The sequence below is a fragment of the Acomys minous genome, assembly GCF_964271855.1.
Source record: "Acomys minous genome assembly, chromosome: 9".
Classification (NCBI taxonomy): domain Eukaryota; kingdom Metazoa; phylum Chordata; class Mammalia; order Rodentia; family Muridae; genus Acomys; species Acomys minous.
Window position 1 is genome coordinate 108,516,255 of NC_140490.1, and position 14,663 is coordinate 108,530,917.

Consider the following 14,663-nt stretch of genomic DNA (forward strand, 5'->3'; position numbering starts at 1 on the left):
GAGCCCAGCAGCCTACCTGAGGAGTTCTTAACGCCCCTCTGCGCAACTCACTAACCAACAATTCCACAAAGCCCCAGTCTGTCCAAACCATTCTGCATATATGAGGTACAGCTACAACCAATTCTAATTTTCACACCCTCCAATAAGGATGCGTAACTTCTGCAAACAGCTGCCTTCTCTCCACCAGGCTTCTTGGCCACTGGAAGGTTTTATGAGCTTGTAACAGCTTTGGGATATTTCCTTGGCTTTTAGTTCCCATCGTTTCCTCTCTCCCTAGACTATTGACACTGGTTACTTGGTGGCTCTTTCCAATCTGGGTCCCTTTTAGCTCTTTTACTTCTGCTTCCTTCAGCATTTCTATCACATGCTTTCTATCAAAATGGCAGAACTTACTTTTTTAAAGGCTAGATTAGTTCAATTCATAATGCATATATACCTCAAAGCATCATAATATATATTCCAGGTAGGTTGGGTGCTTTATAAGTATAAGAAAACTAAAACATGTTATCCATTTGTATAACTGCAGTGGCTACTGTTCCTTGACAGGTCTATGATGGATATAATGCCCACAGAGCATTCTGGGACACATCTTACCTTGCAAATGCAAAAATAGCTGTTCCAAGGAGGATTATTGAAAGGATACACAAAGTGACTGACAGGATGATCTCTACAGTTCTTTCTGAAAGTCCTTCACCTGTGAAAGATGGAAAGATGATCATTAACACTAGCCTGGAATTCTGTCTTGAGTCACAAACCACATAGACGGCCTTGTGGCTGCTTTGTGGCATATTACTTAAGAGTACCAGCAAGACTGATTAAATTTGCTGCCTCTTCTCTCTCTCCTCCTCCTTCCCTTCCTCTTCTTCCTTTTAATTTAGGGGCTCAGTCCTTTTTTTTTTCTTTTCTATATAAATTTTATAGCTCTGTGAGAATCATTCAGCATCATGGTTTAAAATTTCATTTACATGCTAATGGCTTAATTTTTTACTAATAAACTCCAGACTTTTCTATGTAATTATGTACCAGATATTTTTATTTAGACTTATGGTTATAATTTTAAAATCAATATGTGCAAAATGTGGTATTTTCTCTTTTCAATGAATCCTACTCTCTTCTTTAATAGTTTACTTCTCATTGGTGCTATCTTTAATGTATATGAAATTACACATCTGATTTTTACTAAATAAAACCACAGTCTCTTGGGGGATATGATCATTTCAATGTGAGAGAGTAAGGAATAAAATGTGTTCCAAGCATCACTGGAATGGAATTAAATGCATCGTAAGCAGCCTGATGTGGGTGTTTGGTCCCTAATTCTTCTCTTCTATAATATAGCAGCCAGTTTCTAAACCACTGACTCTCCTCCTCTACAGGCCCTGGTTCTCTCCTTTCTCACAGGGGATTACTCCAACGTATCCCAATGACTTGTTAGAGATTAAATGCATTGCTCTCTCTAACCCATACGGAAAAGTCTTTGTACTCGCATGGTGTATTTGTTTCATTTCGATGATAAAAATAATTTCAATGTCTACAAAGTGAACAAAGGTTAAGGCTTTATCTTTTTTCTCCAGGTTGGTGATTATAAAATGCTACCAAGTTCCCGTGGCTGTGGATCTGTATGGTGGAGCTGAACGAATCCTGTGGATTTTAGCATATCCAGCTCCATTTAAAGGATGTTGTAAGACCAAGTGTCTCATAATATATTAGCTACACCTTCTTATTCCCTAAAATCCCAGTGCTTTGTCTTATGAATTTTTAACATGTTGCTTCTAATCACATATTCATGCCAAAAGAAGCAGGATGAATAAGGGATCCTGTTGCTCATGTTGCTCACGTGCTGATGAGACACAGCCTTAGTACTTGGTGTTCATAGACCACAAAATGAAATTTCAGACTACACTACCATTTCAAAGCACTGGCCCAAGTAAGGAAATGACATGTAATATATTAATAAACAGCATGTAATCCTCTGAGCACATGCATTACAAAAGTGTCCTCAGGAGGGGACACAATGTACCATGGTTGTCCGGCACATTTCCTGATTTACTGCTGAGCATCAATGAGGTCATTTCTTCCAATCCTGTCATACAAAGTGGGATTCTTTTATGCGATTTTCTTCATAATATGCCTAAGCCATTTCCTCCATAGACTTAGCATCTGCTAATTAAATTGCTTTGTTTGCATAATATACTCCAGCACTGTAATTTAGCAAATTATAATAAAAAGCACTAATTTGTTCCTAACTACTATCCTCTGCTTAAATTGCTTAAATTCAGAACAGGGATCCGACATTTTAAAATGAAAACTTGGAGTTGAATGAGAGATATTAATCTCCTACTGCAATGTTGGTCCCCTCACTCTGGTCTCCTCATTTGTATATGGTCTTAAGTTAACATGTGGGGAGACTATCTTTTATCTTATTAAATTATGAGTCTTTGGGGATATTAAAAACAACATGAGAATTAACTGAAAGTTCATTTTATTACTTTATCATTTTAAGGTATTTTGATGTCTGTGTGCACATGCATGTGCATGCGTGTGTGTGTGTGTGTGTGTGTGTGTTCATGTCATGAGTATGTGAAGGCAAGCTAGTGGAAGTAGTGGAGCAACTTCTGGGATTTGGCACTCTTCTTTGACTGTGACTTGTGGATCATACTTGGGTAGTCAGGCTGGCACAGTGAGCTATCACACTTTGATCTGTCTTGCCAATACTAATGTCAGTATTTCAGAAATATAGTTCTATAGGAAGAAAGCAGAATTTGAGGTGATGCACACATCAATTAGCATGATTCAGTATTCTAAATTATGTGCACACACCATGGCATTTTTGTAAAGCTCAGAATGAGTATTGTCCTATGGCCGATCATTTTATTTAAAAATAAGTTTACCTTAAAATGCTCTACAAGAACATGTTCCTCCAGTCAGATTGACAAAATTTTGAAAGGACAAAATTTTGAAATTACAGTGCTGGAGTATATTATGCAAACAAAGCAATTTAATTAGCAGATGCTAAGTCTATGAAGGAAGAAACAAGGCTTATTAGAATGTGAGAAAAAAGTCATTTATTCATCGTTAAAAAGTTAAAAAAGCTACTGTCAAATCTTTGTTCAAAATCCAATAAAAGAAAACACCCCCCCAAAACATGTTTCTTTATGAAAAATGTTAACCTTAAAAGCCAAGACAACATGGTGAGGAAAGAGAACAGCTAGAAATAATTTAAAACATCAAGAAGAGAAAGTGGCACAATGTAGCAAGCAGAGGCATCCAGCCATGGTGAAATTGCAAGTAGCTTCGGGAAGAGGTGATTGTTTTTTCCCAATAGTGCTGTCCAGTGGTTAGCGGCATAACACTGACCAGAGTCAGGCTGCGTAGATGTGAAAACTGATGCTGCCCTCGCCTTTGCTGAGTTAAGACCCACTGCATCAGGTTTCTTGCTTATGGGTTAGGATTTTCTGTAGGAATGCATACCACAGAATTAAGAGTGGACATAGGGTTTTCATTTCTAAAGCCACTTCCCAGTTTTGAATTTGTGTAACCGTTTCAGGTGTCTTTGCTAGCAGGCATTCCATATTCATACGCCCATCCCTTAATCTGAACTAATCTCCCAGTTGATTTGTAAAGTAGGTATTAGTATTGTCATTGGAGTAAAGGGGTTTTAGAAATTAAACACATTAGGCATTTTCACGGCTATCTTGAGGTTGTCTAAATTCAACACATAATAAAAGCATATTAAATATTCCTGCCTGACGGCAGAGTTTGTGAGGTTCACCCCATATTAATACTGTTTTACTAAGTAGATAAACATTCCCTTTGCTTTTCTATTAAGATGTAATCAATGTAACGATGCATTCTCTCTCTCTCTCTCTCTCTCTCTCTCTCTCTCTCTCTCTCTCTCTCTCTCACACACACACACACACACACAAACACACACACACACACACACACACACACACACACACACACACACACTCACACTCACACCTCCATCCCTCTCCCTCTTTCTTTCTTTCTCAGCCTGAATACATCACATTGGGCCATTTTTCACACAGTAATTAAATGAGAAGTGTATGACAAAAGAAAACAACCACAGAGTGTGTTTGCCATGGGGCTTAGGATCTCATCATGCTGTGCCTTAGAAAGGTACAGAAAGGGATGTCTGTTTTTGAAGTCAGATACCTGATCTACAAAGTGAGTTCCAGGACAGCCAGTTTTACATAAAGAAACCCTCTCTCAAAAAACAAAAAACAAAAACCAAACACACACACACACACACACACACACACACATACACACACACACACACACACACACACACACACATAAAAGTGTGTGTATGTCATTTCCTATTTGCCACTACAGGGTATAAAGATATCTCTCAATGTAAGCTTTTTGCTAAATTTTAACCCCTTTTAGTTAGTTGGTCTAAGATGACTTTGAATTTTATCTTGTTCCTTTCAATCTACATGCTAACATCCATGAAGGGTCCAATAGCCACCCGCATGATCTGATGAAGTATAGACTTGGAAAAACCTCTCAAATATTAAAATTTTACTGACAAGCTATTCAGTGCAGTGTTTGTTGCCAATGGTATGCTAATGTTCTAAGTGAAGACTCATCAGGCCCTGACTGGATAACTTTGATGGCACTGTACTCTCGCCACTGAAGACTAGGGTTACATTCAGGCATAACTTTTCGCCAGGCTTGTCAACAGTGCTGGGTTCCACGAGCATGCTGTAAACGATGCCGTCTGTCCTGACACACGGCATCACTGAGGCAGAAAATGACCCAGGCTTCTTTTGTCGTCATCTGGCTACACAGAGGTATTATTGCAAATACACGTCTCTTTGCTTGCCCTCAGGTGCTCAGTGATTCATTCCATCTGTGGGTCCTTTCTCGTTGCTGAACCAATCAATATTATTTCCTTTTTGAGTCTCTTTAGTTTATCTTCTTTTCAGTGCTCTTTTGCCAAGAGTAAATTTTTTTTTCTACTCTATGGCCTCTGTTAATGTCCTCTTCTCTAATTCGTCACTATTTTAATAGCCCTTTAAACAGTCCAGGGCAAAACCCAATTATGAAACCACTATATATATCAGGAAGGAGACTGTGAAAAGTTAGTCTAAGAGAGAGTCCAAAAAGGCTGTCTTGACAACACTAATATATGAGTATTACACTGAACTTTGAGCAATTATAAATAAATAATAGATAATAGAAACATGGGAGCCTTCTTGGTCACTATGAGGTCCCTGGCAGTCTTGTTTGCTTTGACCAGTCTGTATCCCACTGGTCCCTCCTTCTGTGGCCTTTATGGGAGCCTGAGCCTTATCCATCATTCCACATGGTTCACACGCTATAGGCCTCCTCCAGGAATTAGTGTCTGGATGACTTGGGGGTAGTTGTCCTGTATCCAAGGTGGAGGACATCAGTGTGTGTTTCTGTATTGGTCCTTGTAGCTCCCTCCTTTGGTTGCAAGTAGAGGGAATAAAGCGAAAGCCGTTGTTGAAAAGTACCTTAAGACCGTGTTCTAGATGATGCCCTTTCTGGAAAATTGTAAGTAACTGTGTCTTTGAACTACATGGTTCCTGATTGTTGGCTGCCCCCCTCTTTTTTTTTTAAGGATAGCTTATCTGAATCACCCTGATGTCTTAACTTTCCTTCTCACACAAATGACTGAGCCAGGTCTTCCACTGACAATCGACACAAAACCACCTGTATAGTAATAGGCAAGACACATGATACCCAGACAACAAACCTAGCTCCTCTCAGCTCTTCCCTATAATTTGCTACCTTCTGAAGATACTTGAGTTCTGCGTCCTGACTGTCTTTTATCTTGCTTTTGTAAATATAACAGAACAGTCATTATTCAGCTGCAGGGATTGCTGCCAAATTCCGATTATGTTGTTGGCCACTGCATATATAGTTTACTATGGTGATATCAGGGTGTGGTAAGATCAGCTATCAAATGAGGAAATGTTCCACACAACTTCAAATCCACGAGTCAAATCAGCCTGCTTTCTCATTACTCCATAGATTGGCTACAATTAACCAAACCAATGAGTTTATAGCCAAACATGTTAACCGAAGAGATTTGTTATTCAAATGAGCCTAATTGCAGCTTTTATTTTATTTCCCATGTAGAAGTGACAGAGGCTGGCTCTTTAGGCAACAAACACTTCCACAACCTACGGAGACCAACTGAAAGTGGTGGGACAATCCACTGTCCTGCGCCTACAGTGGTTATGAACTCTATTGTAGCTCATGGTGCACTGAGCAATGACCCAAGTTCAGCACCATCCATAAACTTTGTTTTTGTTCAAATAATGTACCGGGGATATGCCCACCTGAGTATTTTGTTAGGTAATTTAGAGTTTTTAAGCTGCTGAAAATAATGAAAAATTTGTGTTCCTTTGAGTGAAATTCTAGGGAGTCAGTCAATGAAGTAAAAATCCTTTTAGTCTTTGATCACAATTCATCAAAAGAAGCTATCAGGGGTGGAGAGATGGCTCAGTGGTTAGGAACACTTTTCATTGCTGAGAACACAAGTTTTACTCCCAGAACCCATACAATGGCTCATAACCATCTGTAACTCCAGTTTCATGGAGTCTGGCACCCTCTTATGACCTCCCTGGGCACCAGGCATGCATGTGATTCACACACACACACACACACACACACACACACACACACACACACACACACACGTTCTCACCTGTAAAAGAAAGAAATCTAAAAAATCAAAAGCCACTAAACATTGAACAATATAAAAATTACAATTTTAATCTTATCACATCAAAAAACCCTTAAGATAATGTATCTTCAGTTTTTGAAAAAGAAGAAATATATATGTGTATACATTATTATTATTATTATTATTATTATTATTATTATTATTATTATTATTGCAAGTCACAGAGCTAAGATTTAAATCCAAGTCTTGAATCTTCATTTGCAGCACATTAGTTATAGAATTCTAGACTAAAATGCTGGAATCCTGGTCAAACACTTAATGATTTAAACAATGTGGGCATTGGTCTTCTCGTTTGTAAATTGGAGCAAAAAGTACCACTTAACCCAGGGTTTCTTACTCCTGGTACAACTAACATGGTGGCAACTAACATTAGTCAAGCCTAATTTCTGTAGATGTGATCGAAAAACTTGTAGAAGTAGAGGTAAATAAAAGAAAAGAATATAGTTTTGAGAACTTTTCTAGGGAAAACATGATCATGTTATTTCTCCTTAATGATGATCTTTAATGTATGCAATTATATATTTAAAGAGCCAGATGTCTTTTTATTTAGAATATCATCAAGGGACCAACATTTTAACAAAAGTTGTAGCCAGAAGTGAATAGAAGCATCAGTCTTTTAAAAGAATGTTGCAAACACCATTTTCCTTTAAAAAGCTGTTTTACTTAAAAAAAAAAAAAAGACTTGGTTTAATGTATGTGCTGGACATTTAATCACTGTTACCACCATACAAACACACTGAAATCATAGATAAACGCTGGAGAGACAGTTTGGTGGATAAAATGTCTGACTTGCACACACAAGAACTAGGCCTTGTTAAGAGCTTAAAAGGCACCGTGGTGGTTGTCTGCAATCCCAACACAGCATCCCCGGATAAGACTGGCTGGCTACAATTGACCAAATCCACGGGCTCTGAATTCAGCAAGAGACCCTATCACAATAAATACAATAGGCAACAAATTGAGAGAGACATGATTCCAACTCTCAACCTCCACATGCACATGGGCACAAGTGCCCACTCACCTGTATACAAATGTGCACCTCACACAGGTAAACATGCATGATACATGCACAGATGCTACGCACAGAGATGTGAAAACTTAAAATTATAGGTAAAATAAACTACAAAGTCTTACCCAAAGTTTTAATTGGGTCAGAGTAATCAGAGTCAGTAAATTGTCCCATGACATTTGTGGCTCTAAATTTAAACCTATAAAAGAAAAAAGATTCATTCTAAGATATTTTTTAGGCGTTAGTGATCAGTATTGTTTCCTGATTTCCATCCTCAGTCCCTCTTCCAACTATCCCCTCCCCTTCTTTTCCAAAATATTTAACAAATAATTATGAAAAATAATAGTTTATTCAAAAAATTAATTTACAAGACATAAATTTAGGACTAAGTTACCATAAAGAAAAATCTATATGATATCAAGTGAATAAATATCTTGCTCTCGATTCACTGAATTTGATGGAAATGTGAGTAGGATTTTGACCAAACTCATGAAACAGCAGTATTTGAAGAACATTAAGTAAATAATCTCACTCATAGATGTATTTAGGAGGAATTATTTAAAATTAGCAACAGCATGGATATGATAATTAACAAATTTAAAGTATAATAACTCTTATATCATATTTTGGAAATATTATACACTCAAATGACAAAGATTATATAGAATTGTCTTGTTCACATGTACTCAAATTAGGAACAATATTTTTTATTTTTATTATATATCAAGTTGTATTTAGCCATTTTCACAAGCATAGAACAGAAAAGGTGCAGAAGTTCATCCTTGAAGACACCTGAAATTACCTAACTTGAAAACTAAAACACAAAAGCCATTTAAGTGTGTAAAACAAATAGCTTTCAGTGTATGACTAGTTCTCCACCATTAACTCTTATGATAACATTTATTATGAAAAGAATCTTTTAAAAACAAATATGCAAAAGAAACAATGAATAGGAGTAAACATGAAATTTGTTATGTTTAGTTCCTATAATAACCAAAAATTCAACTAATTGTCTTTGATAATAAATGATAAAATATTATTTTAATTGCCCAATTTTTCTAAATTTTCTAATTCTAACTCAGCCTAAAACATTCATAAGGAATTTCAAACATTTTAACTAGCATGCTGAAGTGTGAGCACCTGCATTTTAAAAAATTAGTAATAACATTAAGATTTTGAAGAATTAAGGCTAATTTTCTCCTAAATTATAGCCTCACTTTTGGAAATCATATCAACAATTAAATAGAAAATAGTAAAAATGAATTCAATAAAAGTCAATAAAGCCTTCACAAGATGTTTGATGAGATAAAAGAGAGAGCTGTTGGAATTAGCATCATAAAAGGAAACCTGAATTAATGGAGAGACGATGAGACTGTTTCTGAAAATCTGTACATCATCGTCCATGGCAAAAAAGCAAAACACTGAGTTCCAACACATCAGCCACAACATTCACTATAGAAACAATTAAGTTATCCTACTTTGCATGTTCTTCACTGCTGTGAATATTGCTTTTAATCAACTTATCACATCAAATTATACTTCCTTTCAGGGTTGTGTGCCATTTCTATAATACCCCATGTCTGTGCTATGAATGGATGCTTCTTTGTCTATCTCTTCATTTCCTGTGCATGAACAACCAGGCCCACAAGAGATGTCCTTTGCTCACCAGAGAGATGAAAGGATGGACGGATGGGTCGGTGACCCATACAAATGAACTTACAGTGTAGTGCATGACTGACATAAACCACACTTACAAATATTGCTTTTTCGGTTTCAGAGGCCCATTGCAAATTTTCTCTTCATTGCCGGGGATCATACAGGCATTGTCGGCACCTATCACATAGATTTCTTCATTACCACTGAACTTGGTCTTTCCCTCTCTACACGGGGGATTAGGAAAGCCTTCGTTTGTGAAATACGGCCTCGCTTTGTTAAAATACGCATCATACCACTTTGTCACATTTCCGTCTTGCTGAGCTAGACGAGGGGAAGAAAAAGAACATTCATCACAAGTCACATTGAAGAGACAGCCACATCCAGGCAGCAGCACTTTCATGACTCCGTGGAGGAACTCTAGCTGCACCAAGAGCCCTGCCGTTAACCACCAGGACAAGTGAGCTTATGAACCAGGACACTTCTCCATCACACAGGAATGTGAAGTACTGTTGTGGAGCCTCAGGCATCAAGTAGACCAGCGGTTCTCAGCCTATGGTTCACAACGCCCTTGGGGGTGTCAAATGACCCTTTCACGGGGGTCTCATATCAAATACTTTGAATATCAGATATTGAGTTACAGTTACAGTTATGAAGTGGCAGCAAAATATTTTTACGGCTGGGGTCACCACAACATGAGGGGCTGTATTAAAGGGTCGCTGCACTAGGAGGGGTGTGAACCACTGAGGTAGACAGAAAGCATCCGTCGGCCAGTTGTCCCTAGTTTTCATATTTCCAAAGATGCTTTCAAGACTCTGTCTTGCCAAAAATCAAATCAGTTCAACCAGCATACATGATAAATAAATCACACGCCTTGATTAGGCTTTTCCTCAACTGAGTATAATATTTTATATATAAATTATTAACATAACTACTGATAATATTAAAACTCTATTGATAATCTTAGGTTGTATAAGGAGCATAAGTCAACTCTATGTGTTAATGTTGAGTTGAACTTTCTTTACTCTTCAGAAATGTACATTACACAATCTCCCGAGGTAGACTGAAATCTGAGATACCTCCTGTTTCCGCCACAAGTACTTGGACATTTTTGATTGGCCCGTGATCATCGTTGTAGTAGCATATCGGCATTCTGATTGTAATTGTTGTGGACGTCACAAGCAGTTTTCCTGTGGCGTCATGAATAGGAATTGGCTTTGTTTTTGGTCGTGCTGGAGCTATAAACAGTAAAATATGACTATATATAATGTTTTTTTCTGAGCAGAAAAAAAATACTTCAGATTTTCACTTTATTTAGGTAACTAATAGAAAGAGTGATGGCACATGCAAATATCAAACTAAACAGTTGTGTTTGGGTACTGCAGATACAGAATAATTATTGTCTGGTGAACATATAATTATTTACTTGAGACTTGCCTGAGAAGCTGAAGCCCAGGTGCAACTTTTCAGGCATGTGACTATTTTTCATGTGTTAAAGTACTCAGAATATAAATGCTATCACAAATTATTTTCAAAAATGATTTACATCTCATAATATTTTTGTGCTATTTTTCTTCACTGTTGTTAGCCCTGTAATTTCTTTTCTTGCCCTAGCAGCATTCTTCTTCCTGTTCATCCATGTCAGACACCTAGGTAACTGTTTCCCTTATTTTTTTTAATATTCACATTTATCAGATAAAACTTCACAGATTCATACAGAATGAGTTTTTACTGTTGGGTTACTCTAATGTGGGTACACGTACACGAGAATTATCCTGAATATTGGTTTCTTGTGTGAGTCTTCCCAGACAGAGGTACCATGTTAACCCTTCTTAGCGACCACAGTCAGTGGTACAGCTGCATAGCAGTTCTGCCTGTCCAAGGATGAGAATTTACTTTTCTTACCATTTTTCAGCATTTTTCTGTAATAATTAACCTCAAGCAGCTGAACTTATATTTTTGCCTTTTGTGTCTACAGATGAGATTCATTCCAAGCAGTAGAATTTAAGAAATGTACATGTTTATATTTGCATGGAGGAGGTATAGCTATAATATACATGTGTAGGGGCACAAGTCTGCAAGTGTGTTTGCGTTCATGAGGCAGCCTGAAGTCAGTGTTGCGTATCTTCCTTGATCATACAGTAAGACGAGGTACAAGCTCTTTATATCAAGGCTGGACAGGGGTTTTCTTAAACATCTGAAGGCCCTTTGCTTTATTTCATTTTTAATATTCCCCTAGGTGATAGAAGTAGCAGAAGCTAATAATTGCTTTCAATATCTGGGTATGCAGTTACTGGTCAAGTAGGCTTAAATTTCTCCTGGGGTTTTGCAAAAAAAATTTACTAAAATACCCGCCAGAATAGTGAAATGACAGATCTGCTTTCGAGTTGAAATTACAAGGTTTGTTATATGGGAATTTAATGGTAGTCACTGTTTGATCACCTGATCAACTTCTGACATCAAAATGTAACTTCTAACACAGAGATTAGTTAAGGAGAGTGCCTGTACTCAGTTTAGGCATAGGTGAATTTGAAAATCTCTTTCCAGTAAAAACAAAGTTTACTTAAGAACCTTTAGTGCAGGCATTCTCTTCAACAATATTTCATGTCATCATTTAGATTGTTTGAACTATACTTTTGTTATACACACTTTACTCCTTAATGTGTGCATATCACATGCAAAGGCATTACGGACAGATCAACAGCCTGCTGGTCACTCAGATGACAATCGAGATCTGGTTAAGGAAACAAGAACTTAACGGAAGGCAGCTCACTTATACCTTTAATATCCATGGTTATTCGCATCTGCACTTTTGGCCCAGCACCAGCACTGTTGATAGCATAAACCTGGAACAAAAAAGGCATTACCACTACTCCAAGCTTCCTTTCTATATATGCATAAGTGAGCATGCGTACAAACAATTTTTAAAATGATCTCTCCTTAAGAACATTTGTATGCTGCCTATTAACTGTATTTTCTCAAGCCCATTTAATACCACATATATAAATTCAGGAATTTCTTACAATTGATATTCTGGTACTCAATCCTGAGACTAAATGCTCAGTGACCCAAAGGTCCTTATCTCAAAGACCAGGAAGGGTCTGCTGCCATTTGAGCCCACAGGAAGAACGGAGGAGAAAACCACAACCATGCTTAGACCAACTCTCCCTCTACCCTAACATCTGTTACTTCTCTCTGCAGCTAGCACATTTTGCCATCCTTTAAATCCATATTCAAGATCTTCTTGCTCCTTAGATGAAACCTAATTCCTCCTGCCTCCCTATTTTCCTGTATTAAATCATCCTCCTGAAAGTTGGCCTTTATGCCCTTCTTCACCCCTGCCCCAAAGTATCTGATGCAGAACCTGCATAATGCAGCATACACACATAAAACATTTCTGTTTGTGTACACAGGAGGTGATTTACACAAATGTGAATTCTTTCAATTAGCTTTGTGCTCAGGAAGCTGGAGACACTGAGTCCTCGCCTTCATTTCATCTTGCTGAACAAAACAAAGATGGCATTAGTAGTCTAACTTCCATCGATTTAGTAAACACAATTTGCCAATGTAGTGTGTTCTTTTTAATTAACTCATTTTATATATTAATGGGCCATTCATTTCACATGTCAATATTAGCAACTATTTTTTGTTAAATTAAACTGATAATAATGTATGCTATATGATAGCTACAATAAATATACCACTCCTATTAAATGTGGTTAAAAAGCACTAAAAAAACATGGTGACATTTGTAACTTTTCTAAAGGAACTGTTCCAGTTGATTTTCAAAAATGATACAATTTTAAATTTAACTGTGGTAATAAGTGAAAAAATGGGCAGTACTTCATAAATAGCAGGATGCATAAGAGTTACTTAAAAATGTTTTAAAAGACAAGTGTTCTTGATAAACTTCAATGTCCTGAGCTGTTTATATAGCAATTTTCAAGCAACTTGCAAAATGTTGAGTCACACATTTGAAGAGGTTTTCCAGATGGACACAGAAGCCAGGACTTGAACTCGGGTTCAAATTACCACTCACCTTCTAATAGGTATTTTATAAAACTTGTCTACTTAACTGGAATTTCAGCAAGAACCTCATTCAGGTAAGATACAAAGTTGAAGCAAAGAACATATTTACGTGTTGTTAACATTCTTACAACTAAATTGACAATTACAAAGAATTTCTCTGAGTTGGAAAGCTATTACAGGGATTGTTATATTGGATGCTGAAAGCTTATTCTCTAATTTCACCAAAACAATTTTACTTGGAATCCCTAAGATGTGACACAAAATAAGTATAGATGAAAATAATTTGGGTATAGGTTCATGCGTGTTAACTTGCACACATTTTTGTGCCTGCCTCATATTCTTTATAAAATTAATGTTAACCTACCAACAGAAAAAAAATGTATTTAGAAGAATCAATGTCCTCTTTCTGCCACCTCCTCCAAAATTGGCTTTTGCATGTTCATTTATAATTTTCTTTCAAGTATCTGTCTCTGTGCATGGCCCTACTCTATTAGGTTTAACACGCATTTTCCTTCTTTATTTCTGGGTGCCCGCTATTCTTGTGCAAGGATTGTAGTTCACTGTACTTGCTATACTTTAGCAGGAAAGCAGGCTGGGATGTGGTAGGCAAACAAAGTGCAATGTGTTAGAGGGCTGACTCTATAAACTGTCTTAGACGGTCAGTAAACAGTTAGGTGCTGTGGCTGCTTACGCTGATGTTGTAGGTATGTCCGCCCTTCAGTCCTTCTAACATTGCAATGACAGATGTGTCTGTCTTCTGGACAATGCTGAGGTTATGAATCTCGACAGCAGTCGGGTCATCTTCTCGGTAAACCAAGGCTTGATATACTTGGATATTTCCATTGGGTTGAGAAGGTGGAAGGAAGGTTAACTGAAACTTTGTTACTTCATCTGGTATCTTCTGAAATGTCATATTGTTAGGTGGGTCCTTGGGCACTAAAAAAAAAATGTTGAAAATTATATTTTTAAACGTATTATGTTATACTTGTTTAACATAGATATTATATACCAATATTAAATTTATTTCCTGCAAACATCTGTTATAAAAGACCAATTACACATACTATATAAATCATGTATTATGGATTCTAGAAAAGCGGTCAAGGAATTACTTTATTTCCTAGAAATTCTGCTGCTACTTCAGTTTGTTTGTTTACTTGGTGTGTATGCTCTGTGCTTGGGACCGAGTATTAAATCCAGCACCTCCCCTTGCATCTCCGTCCAGCT

At 37.2% G+C, this 14,663-nt stretch overlaps 1 protein-coding gene across 2 annotated transcripts in view; it reads right to left on the reverse strand.

Annotated features, from left to right (window-relative positions):
* Positions 1-14,663, reverse strand: part of PTPRQ (protein tyrosine phosphatase receptor type Q) — a 182,502-nt gene that overhangs the window by 40,118 nt on the left and 127,721 nt on the right. For both annotated transcript variants that reach the window (XR_014782000.1, XM_084796167.1), the window contains exons 29-34: positions 14,128-14,372; positions 12,187-12,253; positions 10,487-10,645; positions 9,509-9,731; positions 7,880-7,953; positions 595-694 (exon numbers count right to left, since the gene is read on the reverse strand). Coding sequence is in view for 1 of the 2 variants with exons in the window: in XM_084796167.1 (XP_084652293.1) it covers positions 595-694; positions 7,880-7,953; positions 9,509-9,731; positions 10,487-10,645; positions 12,187-12,253; positions 14,128-14,372 (868 nt within the window). In the remaining variant the exon portion in view is untranslated. The remainder of the gene's footprint in view (positions 1-594; positions 695-7,879; positions 7,954-9,508; positions 9,732-10,486; positions 10,646-12,186; positions 12,254-14,127; positions 14,373-14,663) is intronic.